The sequence below is a fragment of the Akebia trifoliata genome, chromosome 5 (assembly GCF_017979445.1).
Source record: "Akebia trifoliata isolate Shusen 1 chromosome 5, ASM1797944v1, whole genome shotgun sequence".
NCBI lineage: Eukaryota > Viridiplantae > Streptophyta > Magnoliopsida > Ranunculales > Lardizabalaceae > Akebia > Akebia trifoliata.
The window spans coordinates 25,050,056-25,072,753 of record NC_141379.1 but is presented as its reverse complement, the minus strand read 5'-3'; the positions used below and the strand labels follow the sequence as shown (position 1 = coordinate 25,072,753).

The following is a 22,698-nucleotide window of genomic DNA, read 5'->3' as shown; positions in this document are numbered from 1 at the left end:
AACGAGAAGGTAAGGATGGCAAAAAGAGAAAAGAAGGGAGGATAGAGAAATAAGAATGATGGAGAGGAGGAGAGACGTAGTGGGAGTTTGATGAGTTGCTGGAGAGAGATATTTACGTGGAGTTGTGAAACCAATCCACATAATTAGGAGTTGTAGCTTCCTTAAAAATGAGTGTTGAGGACGTTCACAAAGTTGCAACTCAATATAGTTAGCGAACTAAACAATGCATTCAAAGTTTTTAATGGGGAGTTGTGCCTCCAACTCCCACAAACTACGGTTTCCAAACATACCCTTAGTATTTGTAATTGATATTAGGAGTGGTTCGGTCGATGGTGATTCAATATTTCAAGTTGACTTGATTAAGTTATGTCCTTGCAAAATATGTGACCCATGTATAAGTGATCATACTGGAGTTTGACAAATTGCAGTGAGTCCACTTTGATTACATTAGAGATTTTCACGTGAAGATCTCTAATATATAGTTTTGTGTCGAGTTGACTTAGTCGAAGTTACTTTTTTTTTTTTTTTTTTTGTTTCAATTGAAATTTTTCCATGATTGGTCATATTCTTTATAGTTAATTTACAGGTGGAAATTGGGTAATGATTGAATCAATGGTATAAGGTCAATTGTCGATTCAAGGCATAAGGGCCTAATCATATTAAGAGAGAAAGAGAAAGATGAGTGGAAGATGGGCCAAACCACTCGTCCATGTGAAAGGGGTCGGCCAATAACTAATGATTGAATCACCTATCAATGTGATGTGGATATGGGTTTGACTACTCATAAGCACCAAACTAACTATCTACGAGGATAGGGGATTGGCCACTAGGGTTGGGTTTTGGTTGTGAAAGAAAACATAGTGTTTTGTAACTTTCTAACCCAATCAACGAGTTATATGTTGTTGTATATTTATAGAATTTGTTTTACAAATCTGTTACAAAGAGATAAGTATAATCACATAAAAATAGGTGAGAAAATAATCTTAGAATGGTTAAACCATATCTTTATCTACAATTGTTGGGTCGGATTAGATCAATCACGTTGTTGGTGTCGTGTTGAAACCATATGGGTTTTACACCCTCACTCAAGCTGAGATGCTAAGCATGGATGAACATTCAACTTGTCTCGTAGAACACGAAAGCAGGTTGATGAAAGTCCTTTAGTAAAAATATCAGCAACTTAATCATGACTAGAAACAAATACAATGCGAAGGGAACCATGAGTTACTCGTTCACGTATAAAATAGCAATCCACTTCAATGTGTTTTGTTTTAACATAGAGAATTGGGTTAGATGCAAGATAGAGAGCACTCGCATTGTCACAATGTAACATAGGATGTCGAAGCAAGGGAACATTTAGTTGTTGAAGAATAAATGACAACCATTGAATATCAGCTGCAATTGTTGCTAAAGCACGATATTCGATTTAAATACTTGATCGAGAAATAGTTACTTGTTTTTTGGTATGTTACAAGATTAAATTTGGTCCAAGGAAAATGCAAAAATTAGTTGTAGAGCAACGATTATCGAGCCAACCTGCCCAATCAACATCAGAGAAGGCTTTAATAGCTTCATCGTTGGAACGAGTAACATGCAACCCATGATGTGGAGTGCCCTTGATATATTGTAGGATGCATTTAGTGGCAGTGAGATGAGAAGTATGAGATTGATGCATAAATTGGCAAACTTGATTAACTGCATGGGTGAAATCAGGTCTTGTCATGGAAAAGTATTGAACACCTACTAAACTACGATAGGAGGTGACATCTAGAAGAGGTTCCCCATCTGAAAGTGACACTTTAGATCCGGAAGATGCTAGAAATGAACAAGGTTTGGCACCCAACATATTGGCATGTTTAAGAAGATCAAGAGCATACTTTTTTAGAGAAGTTTAAGACCAATACTAGTCCAAGAGACTTTAATGCCCAAAAAATAATGGAAGTCCCCCAAGTCCTTAACCTCAAATTAAGCACTTAATCTTTTGATAAGTTGAGAAATATGGTTAGAACTTGTACCCGTAATAATGAATCATCCACATAAAGTAAGGGGATAGTAGAACCACAGTGTCTATGATGAAGAAACATGAACATGTCAGATGGGCCACAATGAAAGCTCAATTAACAAAAATAGTTACTGAACCCATCAAACCAAGCTCATGGTGGCTGGTGTGAGCCATAAATAACTTGATGCAATCAACAAACATGTTGCGAATATTGCAAATCGGAAAATTACAGAGTTTATTTCATGTAGACAACTTCTTTTAGGGTCTCATGCAAAAAGGCATTTTTAACATCAAGTTGTCAGATTGACCACCATCAATTAATGACAAGAGTGAGTACAATGCGAATGGTGAAGGCTTGACCACAAGACTAAAAGTCTCCTCAAAATCCAAACCATATCATTGATTGAATCCCTTAGCTACCAGATGAGTCTTACGGCGCTCAATAGAACCATCGGCCTTCTTCTTCAATTTAAAAACCCATTTACAACTATTAAGGTTAGTAGATTGCGAAGGTGGCACTAAGAACCAAATTTGATTTTTGATCAATGTATTGAACTTATCTACCATTGCTACTCTCCAAAGAGGATCTTTGAAAACAAAAGAGTGACAAGTGGGCTTAGATAAAGAAGAGCTTAATGTAGTTTGCAAACAAGAAGGCAAAAGATGGCAAGTTGCAAGACAATTAAATGAAATTTTAGGTTTGTGAGTGCCAACCAAAAACCATGTTACCATGGTGTCGGTTGACATGGTATTATGAAGAGCATTGGTAGAAGACGTAGTAAAAAGTTTTACATGGGAAGATGATGATTGGTGCTAATGAGGAGAAAGTAAAGGAGTGAGCATAAATTGTGGATAAGTAGGTGGGTTCAAGATTGGAGAGGATGTTGTGACAGTAGTAGTGGATACCACTACGTGAACGAAAAAAATTGACGGGCCAAAGCCCACGAATTTTAGAACTGAATTTTGATGGTCTAGGACCATCAAAATTCTAGATATTCCCATATTTGATAGTTTAGAGCTGTCGAAATTCTCCTATCCTTCATTAATTTGATAGTTTCAGCCCATAGAAAAAAAATTGACAATGAAAATTTCGATGCCAGTTCGACACCTTTGTTTGTCGAATTTTATGAAATTTGACGGCCCATGATCGTCAAATTTCGATTTTTCACATTATATGCATGCGATACATCATGTGCAGGATCTTGGAGAAATCATACCTGTAATTGGTGTTGAAATAAAAGATTGTAGAGCTATGTTAGCCAAAGGTGTTGGTTGGTCCATTCTTGTCATAGGCAAAACAAGAAGACTACTTGAATCTGAATGTGAAACTGGATCAGGATGAGAAAAGCATAGATTAATTGAACCAAGCATGTTAAATGTCACAATGGGTGTATCGAAGGGAAAAATCTTCTCATTAAATATAGACAGCATGACAAATAAATCCAACCTGAATGTGGATCTAAACAATGGTATCCTTTACACTGCTATCTATATCCCAAAAATACACAGGGCAATGACTTGGGAGCAAGCTTATCTTGATGGTATGCCCCAAAACAAGGAAAATACTAACAACCAAAACTACGCAAGATGGTGTAATATGATTTTCTTGAAAATAGTAATTCATATGGTGAGCGATAACCAAGATTTGATGTAGGCAATCAGTTAATTAAATACCGCAGTTAAGAAGGCTTCCATCCAAAAATGATGTGGCAAATGAGCTTGATGGCGAAACGTGAAACCTGTTTCCACCACATGCCGATGTTTCTTTTCTGCAGCCACATTTTATTTGGGAGTATGGGGACAAGTGAAAATTTGAACTTTGTACCTTGTCTAATCCTATTGGGGGGTAAATAGGATAATAAAAAAAATCTTCTAATATAGCTTAGGTCTATTCACCAAAAGTAAAGCAAGCCAAGGTCTCAAGGTTATGCTAGAGCAAGTAACGAATAGCAAGGCAAGAAGTCTAAATCATGATGTAGATATTTTAGCAAATATTTGATATGCAAGTTATGACATTCATGTTATTCATCATCATTCAAGTGCATACTCATGCAAATCAAGACATAAAGCAGAAACATAAAGGTGACGCGAGATTTATAGTGGTTCGACAACTTACCTACATCCACTACCAAGTACCCTACTCGAAATTCTTAGGTTCCACTAACAAATGAGGTTTATGGTTCACCTCACAATCGTACAATTCAGATTTTTCTCTAGGCTAAATCTAAATCTATGATTTGAGAAAAAAACTACTTCCTCAAACTTGTGGATTTTGTCCTTAGGAAATCCACAACCTTAATCCCTTGACTAGAGTTTTCAACTCTAGCAAGAGGTTGGTTTTGACCAGAAACCAAGAACTTTAGAGAATGAAAAGTAAAAAAATAAAATACTCACAATGAATCGACTTGAGTCAACTCGATAGATATTATAATCTGGTGCTTGAGTTTTTCATGTCCTTAAGCTTCTTTTTTCCATCACCTTATTGTACTCCTTACTTCAAGAAAGTGCTCATTTCTTCAAGAGAGTGTTCTTTGCTCTATTAGATTGCTTCAATGTATGTGCAAGGGAAGAGATGGATGGATGAATGGGGATAAAACAAGGAGAGTGTTAGGTTGAAGGTGAGTTCAACTAGGGCAAATGTCTTTTGAGTAGAGAGTGATGTTAAGGTGGTATGAGAGGAGAGAAAGTGATCTCTAAGGTTTGATCAACTCTTAAAAGAGCCAAGGGTCTAACTTATAAAGAGTTTAGAGAGCTAACAAAAACCTACTGGGGGCCTTGGGTAGCTCCAACAGTCATATTTTTCAAATTTTGTATCATGGAGAGATTCTATCAGCGCCCCTAGTGGACATAGGTGTCTCAAGTAAATAATGAGTGCTTGCTACCAAGGGCCCTGGTAAAATGCCAAGGGACCTTAATATAATTACCAAAATACCTTTTTAGGGCATTTTGAACTCTCGGGAAGATCGGTGATCAACCGATTCGGGGATTTAATAGATCTTATCAATATAAGATCTCCAAACTATTACATAGGAATGGGAAATGGCCTAAGAGGGGTAAAATAATCAAAATGTCATTTTAGTCATTTTTGACTCCTGAAAGATATGATGATCAAATGGGTCGGGGAATAAAATACTCTTACCAATAAAAATCAACCTAACAATCGTCTAGGTGTTGGGAAATCGTCTAGGTGGTCTCATTACCTTTTATGATTTGTACACACACATTTGGAATGTTTTATTGAGGTATTTGAGGTTGAGCGGGCTTCCATCAAGAAACGATGTGGCAAATGAACTTAATGGAGAAGTGTGGGACCTGTCTCTATCACATGATGATGTTTCTTTTCTACAACCCAATTTTGTTCGGGAGTATAAAGACATAAAAGTCTGTGTTGAATACCACAACTAGATAGAAAATTAGCAACAATTTTATTTATAAATTCTTTAGCACCATCCAATTAAAGGAATTTAATTCATATGCCGAACAATTTTTCAACCATGACTTTAAATTTGCAAAAATAAGAAAAAGTTTTAGATTTATGACCTGAAGAAAAAAAAAAAGGCCATGTATATTTGGAATAATAATCTACAAATATAAGATAATATCGATAACGACCAAACGAGAGCTCAAGGGCAAGACCCCTAGATCATAATGAATTAAATGCAAAGGAGTTAGAAAATAGATTCAGAAGGTGAAATAATAAACGAGAACTTTTATTAAGAGGACAATCTAAACATGGAGAAATTTTAGAACTATCAATAAAGGGAAAGCACTTATTTTGAACAAGATGTCTTATTGTGTGTGGGCCAGGATGACCCAAACATTTGTGCCAGACATCGAATGTAGAATATTTACACACCAAACTAGCAAAGGTTATAAATGAAAGTGATGTGATGTGTGGAGGGACGACTTGGATGGAAAAAAGAGAATCTTTACTCTGTCCGTGGTAGAGTCTTCCCCGTGCTTCGTTCTTTAATACAAAAACCATGTGGATGAAAGATAAAAACAAAGTCATTATCTTTCACAAAACGAAACACAGAAAGAATATTTGTTTTAATATTTGGCATATGTGAGATATCCTTCAACAAGAAAATAAATGAATTTATAGATAAATGCATATTACCAATTCCAAGATAGGAACATTATTACCATTAGCGACTATGATTTGATCAATGCCGTGTTAGTATTTGTGGTGGGTCATATTTGAAGAGTCAGCCATCATGTGATTCGTAGCTCTTGTATCTGGATACCAATTGGTGTCATATGGTTGAGGAGAGAAGTTCATAGTAGAGAAAGTTGCAGGTAAATCATCGGATTGATAGGCATAATTGTGTCATTGATGGCACTTCAAAGCCCTATTCCCAGATTTTCGACAAATCTGATATATAATTGAAGTCTGTGTAGAGGGAGAACCTATAGAATGACCAACCTTGTGAGAACCACCCAATTTAAAATTTGCATTTGAAAAATTGGTGTTTCCTTTGCTAAATCCACAACTACCACCATGTGCGCTTCGACGACCTCCCTCATGACTATTATTATAGTTATTCCCACGACCTTTACCATGAGAATTAAAAAAGGCAGTAGAGTTGAGGATTGAAGAGGGTGGGGTTCGTAATAGAGTTCAAGACGTTTTTCACAATTGAGTAACATGTTGTAAAGTGCCTCGAAGGAAGGAAGATTCAAACCAAAGGTCATTGCTGCAACAATGGGGTCATAATCCATCGAGAACATAACACACAAGGTCTTTGTTAGACACATATTGTTGAATAACCGCTAGTTCATCGGTGAGTAGTTTGATCTTATCCATGTATTCAAAGATGGACATTGATCCTTTCGAAGGTTCGAGAGTTCATGCTTGATTTGGTCGAGATGTGCATTCGTCTGAAAGGTAAATGCTTTGTCCTAGGCATACCAAGTTTCACGAGCCGAAGTGTAGTTGACAATCTGTGCGAAATCGCAGGTGTGAGAGTAGCATGGAGCCAACTTAAACTGGAGAATGTTGAACATTTGGATCAATTCAGGAAAAAAACATCGGTGCAAGAGGTTGGAGGATTGGTGGGGTGGTTTGGTCACTTCTTATTAATCTATCTTCAAATACCATGGTCGATAAGGTATGTTGAAAATAGCAGGGCTATCACAAATGTTCATCAAAACTTAGAGGGGTATATTAAAATTTACAAAGGTGACATAAGTAAGAAACATTAAACTGGTTTTGGTTAGAACCCTAAAACATCCATGCCTAGGGCGAAGCTAGTAAGGAGGTAGCGGGGGCACTTACACCCTCACCTCCCTCTACATCCTCATTCTCTTTTTCAAAATTTTGAAGATGAAATTGCCTCTTGACTGGGTCTTCTATCATAGACTAATTGAAAATGACCTAAATATCATTTCCTTCAACTTCTATCAAACAAAAAAAACCTATGAATTTCTCCCCAAAACCATTTATCTTTAAGCTTTTCAAGTGTATCGTTAACAATAGTTTGCCTCCACTACAAAAAATATTGGCTCCGCCCCTATCCATGCCCGTTCACATCATATGTTGGGTTGAGATGGGTTCTTTTGTATGTGTTGGCCCCAGCCCTGCAAGGTATTGTTGTAAAATTTTGTGATTTTGTAAAGTTTTGCACTGCAAAATTTTGCAATGTAATCCTAATTTTAGGTGTTGTGCCGAGATAATACCAAAACCGGATTCTTCAAACCATGGTTCAAATTCAATCCAACTTTTCCTCTTCATTTTTTTAACAAAAAAATAAAAGGACATATATATTTTTTTTCCAATGATTTAAGTAGTAGATGACAAATTTTTGGAGTTAGGAATGATTAAAATTTTCAGAAGTATTTTAAAATTTTCACATGTAGAGGCTAATTTTATGTCATATTTTATCATCTAATATATTGTGAATACTTTTTTTAAATTTAAAATTATAAGTAAGATGATTTTGAAAATAACATAATAAATAATATAATGATTAAATATAAATAATTTTATTAGTTTTGATGAAAATAACCTTGATAATATATAAATGTGGGGGCATTTTTTTTGGCAAAAAAATAAAAACATATCTGGTGTGAACCACTCGATGTTGCTTGCAGTATAATATTAAAGATAGTGACTAATGTCCTTATAAGAGCAAACATTAAGTATACATCTTATTTTGTAACTTAACAACATACTCTTCACTAGTTTTGCAAAAAAAACTAGGTAATCTGGACTCACGTGGCAATATCCGAAAGGCTGTGGTGGCTCTTGAACTAGTCACAAAATGCCACATAAGCTCATATAGATTAATCATGCATAGGGGCCCTCAATTCATCTCATCAAAGTATTAGCAAAAACCTAAAAGGATCGTCCTCGGACTACCATTTAGGTGACTTTGACTGTTGTAGATCCAGAAAATCTCGAGGAAAAGTTGAATGAGGGAAAATGCATTTGAATCGATGATGAGATTGATTCAAGGGGAGATTGATCGGAAGACCATCTTCGATAAGAACCCAACCATTTCATTTGCATGAAGCTTCTTTTTCGCCAAGGGCCCATGTATATCTTACTCTCTTCCGTCGATTTCTTGGCTGCATCACATACAATGCGTATTACTGCATTCAAATGCTCGGGTTTCCCAATGTAAACCTTTGGTAGATGGTTTATTAACTTTCGATACTCATCACATGCCTTTGCCATATCAAATTCAGCTCGAAATTCCAATTCGATCAAGAATCTCGTTTCCTTACCTCTTGGTCCCTTGATGATCACATCTATAAACTCGTGCGATCCTGAAAGAGAACATAATAATAATAGTCTATTAAGAAAAATACTAAGGTGAAGGGTGGCATGTCATGAGTTTCGTATCACGGGTATCACTAGTATTTATCAAAATGGAGAGGGGTATTAGAAGATATTACCTCCAGGTACTTTTCGTGAGGACTTCCAGTTGGATGTACAGATAGCAGCATTGTATCCATGATCACAAAGATGGTTGACAATGGCTCGGCGTAGACAACTAGTGCACCTGTTGGAACTCGGCTTTGGGCAGAAACAGTGGCACAAACTTGTATCTTTCGTCATTTCCAATGCTTTCTTAACTTCTCTCCTTATTTTTGTACCAATCAAGCTATTATGGGCAAGAATTTCCTATAAATAAAATAAACAAACTTTAGTCAAAAATCAAAAAATTAAAATTTGAGTGACATGTTGTATTAATTCATGATTCTTTCAATCATTAATTTAATCCCAACATATTCGCGAGTTTTGAAAAATACATTTATATATATTATGTTTAATATTAAACATGAAATGCAAAGGTAGTAATTTTGTTTAATAATATATTATTAATCTATAATTATTGAATTACCTCACTACTATAGAGATCTCTATTACTTATATGTTTAGCTAATTATTATCTCTTTGGAAAAAATAATAATAATAAGATGTAAGTGTGTGCTCATGGTATATAATAGAAGCCATATGAACAATGGTATATAATCAAGTCCACATAAAACAGCTGTTTAAAGCTCACAGAAACTGACAAATCACCTGAGTTTGTTGTTCCACTCACACTCTGCAGAGATATTATTGAACAATTTTTGGATCCACTAACCCTATAACCTGATCTTTTTGTTGGACCATACATGATCAGTACTCCTAGTAATTATATTTGAGTTTTTTTTAGGGAAAATTTATTTAAAGGATCATGATGGAGGGACTTTTTTCTAAATATTTCCTAAGTTTTGGGCAATCTCTTAATAGTTCATTTTGTAAATTTTTATTTTCTTAGAAGTCCTTGGACCTCATCTCCCACATTTTTCACGATTGAATATCTAAACTGTTCGAACTTATCATTTTCATCCAAAAAAATTGAATTTTTGACATTTCAATCGAGTTTCAAAGAGTCCATTCTGTCAAAAAAGATTTAAGAAGGAAGAAGAAGTCATTTTCAATCATTTTGAAACTGTGCGTAAAAAATTAGGCTTTTTTCACATTTTTCTTCGTTTTTGGATGAAAATCGACCATGAATTATTCTTTTGGGTTAAAATCGTCTAACAAGTTGCTATCTCAAGTTTTAGTTAATCTTTCAATGTAATTTAGTTGAAAAAACTAATGGGTGAGTTTTACCAATGTCGAGTCCGATACTAAATAAAAAGCGTCGAGTTCGACCATAAATAAAAAGTGAACTCGACAGTAAATAGTGTTGAGTTCAACAGTAAAAATTGTGAACTCGGCACTAAATAAAAAAGAGCCGAGTTTGATAATAAATAAGAAGTGGTGAACTTGACAGTAAATAAAAAAGTGATAAGTTAACCAATAATAAAAAAACCATTAATAAGAAATACAAAATTTACTAAATGTCATGTCAAGCTGCAGCACAAAATTTAGAGACTATTAAAAAATAAATCCCTCCGACACGGTCCTTTAAGTCCTTTTTTTTTTTCTTTTTTAATGATTGGTAATTCTTTTATAAATTCTTTTGTGTATGGGTCCACAAAGAATTCATAGAAATATTTATGTGATTGGTAACGACAATGAAGCAATTTTTTAAGGGTGGACATCAAACTTTAGTATTAAAAGAAACAATAAATCAAGCCTTCTTGAGGAATATTGGCTTTTGACAATGTTAGTTTTATCATGCAGGCTTGGGGGGTAAAAGGAGATATATATTAGAGAAAATATTATTTATCTTTTCAGGACTAGCCAAGTGGCATACTCAATCGATTCATTGATGTGGATAAGTTTGAAAATTGTAGATCTTTCCGCCTTGAGATACACGACTTCCTTAGGATATATTTTTTTATGGGGAAGTGCAATGGTATATGTGAAGGTGTACATATTTACAATTCCCAAACTTATCACGTCAGTAAATCGATTGAGTATGCCACTTGGCAAATCATTTTATCATTACTCTTTCTTAAAAGAAAAAAAATTTACTCTCTTATGAACTGTTGAGATGAGAAAGATAAGTTCAAATTTTATAGGATCACTCCAACTTACTTAGAACTCAGCCTCTAAAAAAATTCTTAGGAAATATTTCCTATCTCAATCGCTTGGTGGACACTTGGCGTCCAACAACTCTGCACAGGAGAGCAACGCCTACTGGTCTCTATATCTTTATATTTAAAAATAGAGACCTCCGAACCAAACTCCAACTAGTCTCTTAATTTCTAACACACTCACTAAATCATATTTGACATCTCTAGAATGGGAGAGGAAGTAAAACAATAGAGATGGTCTCTATTTCACTATTCATCTTGAACAAATACCAATCGTATCCCCATCATTTTACATTAATGTCATTCTTAATTTCCTTTTTCACTAAAAAAATATGTTTTAAATATAATTTTTGTCTTTTATTTATTTTTAATTATTATTATTCAATATTTTTAATTCTTTTTATTAAATATTTATAAAAACATTTTAAATTCAGATTTAATCAATTGTTCGACCAAATTCGACAAAAAATTGTAATAAAAATAAGTTTGATTTCTCATAGATTGGTCGATTTTTATTTAAATTGGAGTGTAACAAGTAAAGTTGGGCTGTCAATAACAATTTTTTTTTCCAATATTTAACATGGGTTGTAACAAGTAACATTGGATTGCAAATATCAAAAATTTATATATTTAACTTGGAGTGTAATAAGTAAAGTTGGATTGCAAATAATAAATTTTTTATTTTTTATTATATAAATAGTGAAAAGTGATTTAGAGATGGACCCAGTGGAGTTGGTTTAGGTTGGGAAGAGAGAATCTTCTCTACAATGTGAGAATATACCAAAATAGACCCGTTGGAGTTACTCTAAGAACTTTTCTATAAAAAAAAATCTCTCTATGTCTGGCTAGGAAAATTTTGCAATAAAACTGATTTCTTGCAATTTTAGTGGTTGTTTGAAAACGTCAATAAGATTAAAAATAGAACGATTTAGATATTAAGAAATATAAACCCATTATCCTATTTTTAGATTTTTCACCTATTAAATAGTATATCTAAATTCTAAGCAGCTAAAAATAATATTTTCATTTAAAAATAAGGAAAATTCTAAAAAAGATGATAAAATTAAATTTTTTTTTAAAATAATATATTATATATTTGATAAATTATCGTTTTTGGAATTAAATTCTATTCTATAAAATAGTAAATATTTTCCTCGTTTTATTCAGTAAAATCGATAATAATAATAAAAAAAAGTTCTGTTTCATAAAAGAATGAATTTTTTCTATAAATTACTGATTTCGAAATTAAAATGAATATTGAACCATTTTGGTAATTTTTCAATTTTCAGACTAAGTGTTAATAAATCACCCATAAAAATGAATGTGTGAACGAAAGAATCTGTATGATTAAATTAATCATAATTAATTATACAAAATTTATCATAATTTTGTGAGAAAAATATTATAAGCGTTTGATTACAAAATTTAATTCGAATTTCTAATAGAAAAATAATCAGAACTTTATAACCAAAAATTATTACAAGAAATCATAATCATCATCATCGTTGTTTATGTCTGATTTTAAATATAGAATCCACTCCAAATACAGCAAATATTAATGACTAAAATCAAGAAAAATTAATAATAATCTAAAAAATAATAAATTTATCATCTAAACTCATAATTTTCTAGAAAAAAAAAAAACCTGGAGCATGGAGTTTTGAGTTTCCCAGTAATTGGTGCGATCTTTTTGATCATGGGATCCACTAACGTCGGATTCATCATCATCATCAAAATCATCACCGTTGATCGAGTTGAATTCCTCTGAAATTTCCCCATTAAACATCAAAATATCCTGTTCAAGGCTGTAGAGAAGTTGATCGTCTTCAAGAGCCTTCTCTTCAAAGATTTTCCCCATTTTTCTCCTTTCGTTTGAAGAAGAAGAAGAAAAGGCTCTATCTTGCAGGTGAAAATGGGGAGGATGGGTGGAACTTATATATAGACGTTCCACGTCAGCATATGATATTATATTATTTATGGTAATTTAGACACGAGCCTGTACGTTTTGGTAAATATTTGAGATATCTCCTCTGTTTCCAAACTGATGTTATGCCCCTTGACCTTAGTCTTTTACTAAATGATCTAAATGCCCTAATCTTCAACCTCTAGCCAAGAAAACCCCTTGATTTTTCTTTCGTAATTTATAATCTTCAAGCTTTAACCTTTTGTTTGAAAATTCTCTGTAAGAAACTCTTGATTTTCTACCCCCCAAATTCCATTGATTTCTACTATACTAAAAATCCCATCCTATAAAAGTAGAGTTTGTTTGTGTCGTAGGCACATTATTTAGGAATAAGAGGGTAAAAATAGAAATAACATAAAATAAAATAAAGTTGAAGAGGTACTATTAAAAAAAAAAATTGAATTAAGAGGGCTAAAAGGTAAAAAATAATAAGATGAATTAAAATAAGAAATATAATAAAGTTAGATGAGATTTTAGTAAAGAAAATAAAGTGAAATATACAAAATTATAATTTAATGGGACGTTTGTCTCACACAAAACTGTAAAAGATATGATATTTAACCCTATTTCTCCATACTATAACAGAGTAGGTCTTACAATTTTGTTTTATTATATATATATTTGGATTTTTTTTGTATGAAAGTCCTTTTGTGCAATTGATATCCAATAAAAATGCTTTCTTATCGATTTTTTGTGTGTGTGTGTGTGGATATTTTGATAAATTCAATGATGATTTTATATTTGTTTCCTATAAATTTCATATTTTAGAAATACTTTAGAGGAGGGTATATTAATAGATAACCAATAATATAGGTCTTTTTTTTTTTTTCTTCATTTGAAAGTGTTTTTTTTTTATTTTTTTAAATTCCATCTTATACTACTAATGATTGAAGTGCAATCAGGTTCAAATGGATCAGGGTTGATCTAATACCCACCCAATAAGGATCTATTCCGATAATTATCAAATAAGCATCGGTTTAGACTTGGAATCAATTTGATAAGAATCAGATTAGACCCTTATTGGATTGAGTTTTCATTGGATCTTGATGACAATCAAATAAGATCGGATTCGATTTTAACACACAAAATATATAATATATTTTTATATTAGAATAATTTTTAGTATATTTTCATCAAATCTTTAAAATATTAGATGTAAGACATAATTTCAAAATTTTAAAATGTTGAGAGTTAAAATGTGGATTAGATTAAGGAACCAATCAAGAATCCCCAATTATTTTAGAACGTTTAACCGGATCTTTTACCATATTTAGCTTACACCGTCAAATTCAACATTTTATTTTGTTCAATTTTTAAATAAATGATACAAATCTAGAAAATTTTAAAGTAGACATGCGCTCACTATTATTAGAGATACCTGTGTTTTCAAACTGGGGTCACCTATAAGAGACTAACATAAAATGACATAAATTTTCACATCATCAATTTCTAGTAGAAAATTGCTTGACTTTCTCCCATTAAAATTTTTAGTAAACCAACCAAGATGAAAATCTCAAGCAAATGGGTCTTTAACTTAAGGTAACAATCTTAAATAAGACTTGAAAACAACTGGAAATTAATGGATTTGGGTCTTAACAATGTCGACCTGTCTAATACAATTATTAAACGGGTCATATCTAAGTTAGAGATGCCAATCCATTTTGACATATTTAATTATTATGTTATTAACGAATCCTTTTAAATCATAAAAAAAAGGAGGTATCTCAAATATTGACAATTATTTAAAGATTTTTAAAAATACTTATTTTTTTACTAATTGGTTTTGAGTAAATTTTTAGAATACCTCTACCTCTACCATGAAACGACCTAACCCATTGCCAGCCCTATCCTTAAGTACGGTATCGTATGAAAGGAAAATTCTCGTTTCGAGAATTATCCAGTCCTATCTAGGAGTGGACATAACCTATCAAGGCATTTATAGTGATTGCTCAAAGATTGATCTTTTGAGAAACTCTAGGAAAAGGTAACCATGAATCCCTAAGCTCTTGGAATCGAAACAAGGGAGGTACAATAAGAAAAAATTACTAAACCAAAATAGATTTTTACTTAAAAAGAAATTTTGAATGATCTTTCATTAAATATTAGAGTCTCTATGGCAAGTATTACACTAAAGTCTATTAAAGAAATCAAGAACAACAAAAGATTCCTAGAAGAAAGTTCACATCTCAGTGATGATCTTGAGTAGTGATTGATTGATGGAAAATACTGAACAATTATATATTTTATTTACATATTTAAAATATTCGAATATGGTTTGATATGATCCCGATCCAATTCGATTGTTCTCGAAATGGTTGTCAAATGGACATGATTTGGATCGATTCAATCCAAACCAATCCATGTCAGGGTGAGAGAATAGTATGGTGGTTCTTTCAATCAGAATCAGTTGATTGGGTTCATATCTTATCCAACATTGGAGATATAGACCATATTTATGGTACTTTTGACTTTACTACATTCTATCATGGATGGAGAATATTTCACAGAAAAAACTTTGATGTGTGTCAATGTATCAATCTTTTTTACATAGGATACCCAAAAGTGCCACATGACACATAACTTAGGCCATGGTGGACCCTACACTTACAAAATAAGTCTGGTTGGTGATTCTTAGTTGATTGATCTGAGCAATTTTACCTTGACCTTGAAACCTTTACATAAAGTAGGTCCAAGATAAAAAAAAAAAATACTTAGATCCAATCAATAGAAATTTAGATTTGAATTGTAAAACCCGATATTCTATTATTATTATCGATTATCAGAACCAAATTATACAAAAGTGTTTTTCAAATTCCAAAATCTTGCTTGGTTAAATTGATTTTACAATTCAAAATCAAAATCTCGATCGACTAGAAATTAAAGATGATGGACTTTTTACAAGAAAAATCTAGGCCTTTTAGTAAGAGGTTGAACATGAAGGTTAAGGAGCATGTATAAAATTACCTAAAGAATTATGATGATGTTGTAATTTTACAGGGAGTGTGTGTCATGTGGATTTTAGATAAGATGGGTGTTTGTATCAAAATTTTGATGTCTATAGCAATATCAAAGTGGAACTTTGATATGCCATGTGAAAATCATTGATTTTATGGTTGGTCCACGTGGTATAACTTTGGCATTACCAAGGTCATGATTGTCCATTGACCCAACAAGTCATCTCACCCTCATCCAAGTTGTCTGCCACGTGAGAGAGAGAGGAGAACCCTATGTCCCTATCTATAATCTTAATTTTCAACTATCTTATCAATGATAGGTGTTTTATTTTCTAGATAAAACCATCTTGCAAAGGAAGTTAGAGGATCATGCTAAAATTTAGCTTGTAAAATGTGTCACGTTGGCACTTTTTCATTTGTTAATAGATTTTAACAAGTGAAATTTGAGTGAGTGACTTACCTACTTCAATCATGGTTTTAAAACTCTGTTTCGTGTCTTGTCTCGTCTAGGCTTGATATCGAGTCGTCTCGGATGAATTTTCTGATACGTTTAAGATGTCTCATTCAAAAAATGAATGTGAGTCCTAAATCTCGGTCAAAAAAGTGATTTTGTGAGTTGGTCTCGTTCAACTTCGATACTGAGTTAACTCGGGTGATACCTTTTGGTCTCGAACGAGTTTTAAAACCATGACTTCAATTGACACACTAACTCACTTGTTAGTGTGCATGTTACCCACTTTACCTTTTTCACTTGTTACACTTTTATTCACACCCACAATTTTTTTTGTTTTTTATAATTTATTTGTTTTCTTTATAAATTGTCAATTTTACGTCTTTGTATTTATCTATTTTAAATTTAAAGTATATAAAAAAAATGATTTTATCATCCCAATTTATTCTTATGATAAAATCTAGTTCTTCTACATCCATCCTTTGAGGATCAAGAGATGATTACTCAACGTTATAACAAATAAGTGCAAAGAACAATTAATTTGTTGCCGGCTCAAATACTAGCAACACTCTTACAACCAGTTGAAAACAAACGATTAATTAAGCGTGACTGAAAGGGAACCCATCTACAGATATAGAGAGATTATTTTGTCGACAATTCTACATATTCACTGACTTCTTTTGTCGACATTACTGAATACGATGAGAACTCTTTCTTCGCATTTTGAAGGATGTTGAAGCGTATGATGAGTACTTTATCCAAAAGAAAGATTGTTGCGGTCGTTTGGGTGTTCTTCCATACAAAAGATGACAGCTGCGATACATATACTTGCTTACAGATTATCAACGGATCATTGTGATAAGTACCTAAAGATTGGCGAGAGCATTGCTATCCAAAGCTTGAAATACTTTTGTAATGTTATAATTGTATGAGACACAGTACATGCGTTCACCTAATGAACAAGATGTTTCACGTTTGCTTCAAGAATGAGAGGAAAGAAGATTCTTAGGTATGCTTGACTCTTTAGACTGTATGCATTAGGAGTAGAAGAATTATCCCACTATATGGCATGGCACGCATAAAGGTCATCATCATAAGCCTACCCTTGCATTGAAAGATTTGTGGATTTGGCATGCTTTCTTTGATATGTCAAGTTCATACAATGACATAAATGTTATATATCATTCCCCACTATGCAACAATCTCATCCACAGTAAAATACCTCCTATTAATTACGAGGTAAATGTTTGTCAACATACACTAAGGTATTATCTAACTAATGGTATATACCCTCAATGGGTCACGATGATGCAAACGGTGGCGCACCCAACAATGAGAAAACAAAAATTGTTTGCTAAAAAAAAAAAAGAGGCTATAAGAAAAGAATGTCAAACGAGCATTTAACGTTTTGCAGATCAAGTGAGGTATAACGTAAGGATGGGTCCGTTATTAGAATAAAGATGATCTTTACATCATAATGAAAACGTGTATCATAATACACACCATGATCATTGAAGATGAATGTGACATCCATATCGAAAGATGGATACCTCCACCAAAGAAGACTACTCCCCATCTAGAATACTGTCGAAACCCAACACTTTTGATTGCACAAATATCATCTCATCTTAGTAGGATTCGTAACAGAGGGACAAATATGTTGTTGAGGTTTGATCTCATTGAATATTTGTGGAACTAGTTCGATGATCAGGTTGTTTAAAATGTTATTCCATTTAAAGACTTACTTGATATTTCAAATTTATGTTTGTTTTTTTTTTGTGAGTTTCTAATCGTGTGTTGTAGTTATCTAAGAATGAAAATTAATTTAAGTAATTAAGAATTTTTAATTTAAATTTAAAATTTATTTATTGAATTAAAATATTATCTATTACATATATTAAAATAAAGTACTACCTAATACATTTATGGAATTAAAAACACTATATATTACATATATTAAATTAAACTCCAATACCACTTGAACCATCTACTAAACTTCTTCGCATTCATGCCAAAATTATTTTTTATTGTACAATTATCCTAATTTTTCTTATTTCAGTAGGAATCAAATTTGGATCGGTCATCATGATATCTTTCTCCCACCTCAATCGTTCTTTCTCATGTTTGACTGCAATCTTCATTTGTCCTTGTTCGCTTTTATCCTCCAACTTCAATCGTTCTTGTTTGTGTTTAACTTGAATCTTCTGTTGATTTCTTTCATGTGCCATAGTAATCTCTTTTTCAACAATTTCCTTTTGGTCATTTCTCAAGTTGCTAAATTATTTGATGAACAAGCTTACATCATCTACGTTTTCTTTCTAAAACATGTCATTTGCTGCTTTTCTTCCAGGGGGTCGTGGTAACTCATGAGATCCATGATTGAATGGTGAATTTTCATTGTCAAGACTAATGGGTCTTATAGTTGAACCTGGTGTTGTTGTCGAAGTAGAAGGATTCGATGAATCTCTAGTTTCATCATCATATTGATATTGCTTCTCTTCCTTCGTACAATCTTTTATTTTTTCTGCTCATGTTCTTTGATGTAAGTAAATCATTTTGGACAGTCTTTGACCAATAGACAACAATCTTCCCACTTAAAATGATGCCCTTCTTTTTCATAATATAATTGTTTTATAATCCCTATCTACAAATAAATAATAATAATTAAAATTAATCCCAATTTAAATAAATCATATGAGAAAATGTGTTAACTAACTAACTTACTGAATCATCAACATTTTTTTCCACTTGATAGATATCTCTCTACCTTGCGAACCTATCCAAAATACTTGTTGAGGTGAGATTGGATGCTCAACCACTGATTCATCAAACCTGAGCTTATTCTCTCCGTCATATAACCCAAAATATTGTTAAACTTGTCACAAATTTGATAAGAAAGGTTGGAAACACATAATAAGTCGGGTAGTGTAGCATCAATCGAGCAAGTTATTAAACCCGAGAGGTAACATAACCAATCCTAAGATTATACCACCAGAGTCAGACATAATAAGATAAGAAATTAATGTTGATCAAAGCTCGTTCATGCACCAAATGTCTGCATTAAAAACAATAACTGCAAGTACTTATCAAAATAGTGATGAGAGTGACATCTTTGACTTATCGACCTCCAAATAGTGAAATAAAGTCAACCTAATAATTAATGCACTAAGACATTCTAAACCCAACTCCAGTATTAATAGTAATGAGGTTGAAAGTACTCTGACACTTTTTAAAATAAAAAATTTAGAAATTAGGGGATTTTGGGAAATTGGGAGTCACCACTTAGTTTAAGACTAAGAATAAAAAATAACTCAAAAAGAATTTGGATCGGTCCATGTGTAAGAGAAATGAGTGAGTGGTCAAATTATGGGTAACAAAAGGTGTTAAGCACCGAACCCACCCGATCAAAATGATCGGCCTTTACTACGATTCAAGATTTCCTAAGGTTAAATGACGAAAACTATGGTCAAGGTCAAAAGCTAAAATATCTTCCAAGGGCTTGAAACCAAACATCATCACTTCATACCAAATTAGCCAATCACACCCTATGGCTATGATCCTCCAAAAATTAAAATATCACCATGTAATTCTCCCAATTTTACACATTGGAAAAATTGAAAAAGCCTTAAATTCCACGATCAATATCACAAAGCTTATGTGGCACAATAAAGAGGAATAATATGCATCTACCAAAAAAAAAAAAAATTCACTTTGCTTAGCGCACCCCAAAATCAATGAATTGATTTGGCAAATCTTTTTAAAATATAAACCTTTTGATCAACCCCAAAATTAAAATTAATGAACTTACTCATGCAACGTCTTATTGAAATAGAAACAAACTTGATCAATCTCTCACCTGTGGCCCATTAACATCAGTGAGTTAACTCATTAAAATTTCATTTGAAAATTTTCATTTTAAAAAATAACTAGAGTTCACTCATGCCGTAGGGGCAACCTCTCCCAAGTTAAGGGGGTAAAAAAGCAAACAAATAAAGTTGGAGCAGGTAGTGACAATTTTATCATGACTCAAAATTAGTGGGTTTGAGATATTATTAAAAAAAAAAAAAAAGTTAAAAAGAAACTATAATAAAGATATAAGAGGTGAAGTGTAAAAGAAATAAAGTGGATCCCACAAAATAATAATTTGATGAGGGGATTAAGGGTACAAAAATTAAAAAAAATAAAGTTGGAATAGTATTATTAAAAAAAAATGAGGTTAAATGGGTAAAAGTGAAAAATAATAAAATAAGTTAAAAGGGGTAAAAGAGTTAGATGAGGGAAACTAAAGCTAAGGGGATAAAGAAAAAAAATAATAAAATAATTAAAGTGGGTCCACACAATGGTTTGTGTCAAACAACTATTCTAACTCAATTGTGTGCAAAAAATTAGTGAGTTGACTAACTTACGTTTTTTCTTTTGAATTTTTTTTTTCAATTTTTCTTCTACGTACACACCAAAATAGTGAGTCGGCCCAGTGTGTGATTCCTTTGAAAAGCTTTTCAATTTTTGCTATATGCACTTACCAAAACCTTAAGTCGAGATGGAAATATCTTTTTTTTATTTATCTCGATATACCATCCCACTAAACCATCAAGTTGACTTGCTAACCATTTCTACAAAATAATAATGTTTTTCAAGTTGGAAACTCGGGCCCACTCAAAGATTTATGTATCAAATATATGAACATTTTGGGCATATAAAGAAGAGTGTTGATATTCTAACTAGAAAGTCTTCACTCAGTCAATACTCGGCTGATGTGGACACAAAATCATAGATTTGTTTTCTCAGGATACACATGCAAATTCCCATAAAATATGTGCATTTGTGTATCCCAAGAAAGCAGATTTATGATTCCGTATGTTCGTAACACGTCAGTCTAAGTGAAGACTTTCTAGTTAGAAAATCATTATTCTAGAAAGAAATGACGTTCAAGTCAGACGGGGTTTCCTAAGAGGGATTGATGCTTGGGCCACATGAAATAACAAAAAAAAAATGCATAGGATTTGATCCTTAGACTATTTGGCTGAGATCAAGTTGGACATTAAATCTAACACATCCTATGATTCCAACCTAAACCTACAAACAAACCCACGTTAGTGCTTTTTGATGAGAAAATTATGTGATGGAACCAAATTTGATTCACCACCCGGAATTGTAGCAATGCCTCCAGAACCTAAAGGTCACTCTCAATCGTGGCTTTGCGTAGGGACACAAGTAGTTTAATTAGATTTGGTTGCTATGGACAATTCCTTCACAGTTTCCTATTGAATGTGACTCTAACCTAACATGATGCCTCCAGTGGGGAAGAGGTGTGAATGAGAAGATGGAGAGTGGGGGAGCTGCCCAACTTTGAGAGATAGAGACGTGAGGGAGAGGACCTTCTCCTTTTATATATATATATATGGGGACGGTTCAGCAGCCGTAAAGTTTGCCAAGTTTGGTGCCAAACATTTTTCAAAATATGGGTTAGAAGCTTTGGAATGAGCTGATTTTTTGTGAGGATGATCTCTATGATGAGGAGATCATCCTCACCAAAAATCAGCCTATTCCAAAACTTCTCCTATAGGCTGCCGAACTGCTCCCTATATATATATATATATATATATATATATATCCCCTCTTTGGTTGATGAGCATTGGTTCTTATAAAAGAATTTTGATGAGTTTTCTTTTGGAAATTGTCAAAATGTGGGATTTTTTTATATATATTTTCCATTTTAATTTTGGAATAGAGATATTTAAATTTTTTTCTTTTTTTTTTCTTTAGTGCACACTTGAAATTTTTCTCTAACTTTCCCCTCTTTCTGTTTTTTATTTGGAAGCATCAAAACGCATTGAATTTGCAATCTTAAGTTTTAAGAGTTCAAGAAGGGATTGATGGACCATTTTTAAAGAGTCAATTATGTTAGTTTCTTATTTGGGTCTTAATGAATTCTTTTATTTTATTTATTGAATAATGATAAATGTACGTGATTTTAGTATGAGGTTGGGTAAGCGGCTGACATAACAAGGGCACAAAATTGTGCATCTTTTTCGTGTGTATCCCAATTCATTTTTGTATTCAACGTGGGTTAAGTGAATGGGTTAAGATGTGTGTTCGATTTTGACTGGTTAAAGTTGTTTGAAATTGATTCGTTAGGTTTAATCTTCATCATTGATTGGGCAATTGGTTTAATTTAATTGATCAATTGTGATTTAATTATTTATCTTGATTAAGGACTTGATTAAATGATTGGTTAAAAAATTTTGAGGATTTTTTTTATAAAAAAAATGAGTTAATTATTAGTCAAAATTGATTATCCATTAAGATTAGTCAAAGATCAATTAGTTCATCTTATTGAATTGGT

At 32.7% G+C, this 22,698-nt stretch overlaps 1 protein-coding gene across 1 annotated transcript; it reads right to left on the bottom strand.

The window, feature by feature from the left end:
• Positions 1 to 8,066: 8,066 nt before the first annotated feature.
• Positions 8,067 to 12,896, bottom strand: LOC147401760 (uncharacterized). Its single transcript, XM_086443158.1, has 3 exons — positions 12,630 to 12,896; positions 8,903 to 9,131; positions 8,067 to 8,773 (listed from the first exon to the last, which is right to left on the bottom strand). The coding sequence occupies exons 1-3, from the start codon at positions 12,840 to 12,842 to the stop codon at positions 8,367 to 8,369; spliced, it is 849 nt and encodes a 282-aa protein (XP_086299284.1). The 5' UTR covers positions 12,843 to 12,896; the 3' UTR covers positions 8,067 to 8,366.
• Positions 12,897 to 22,698: the final 9,802 nt, after the last annotated feature.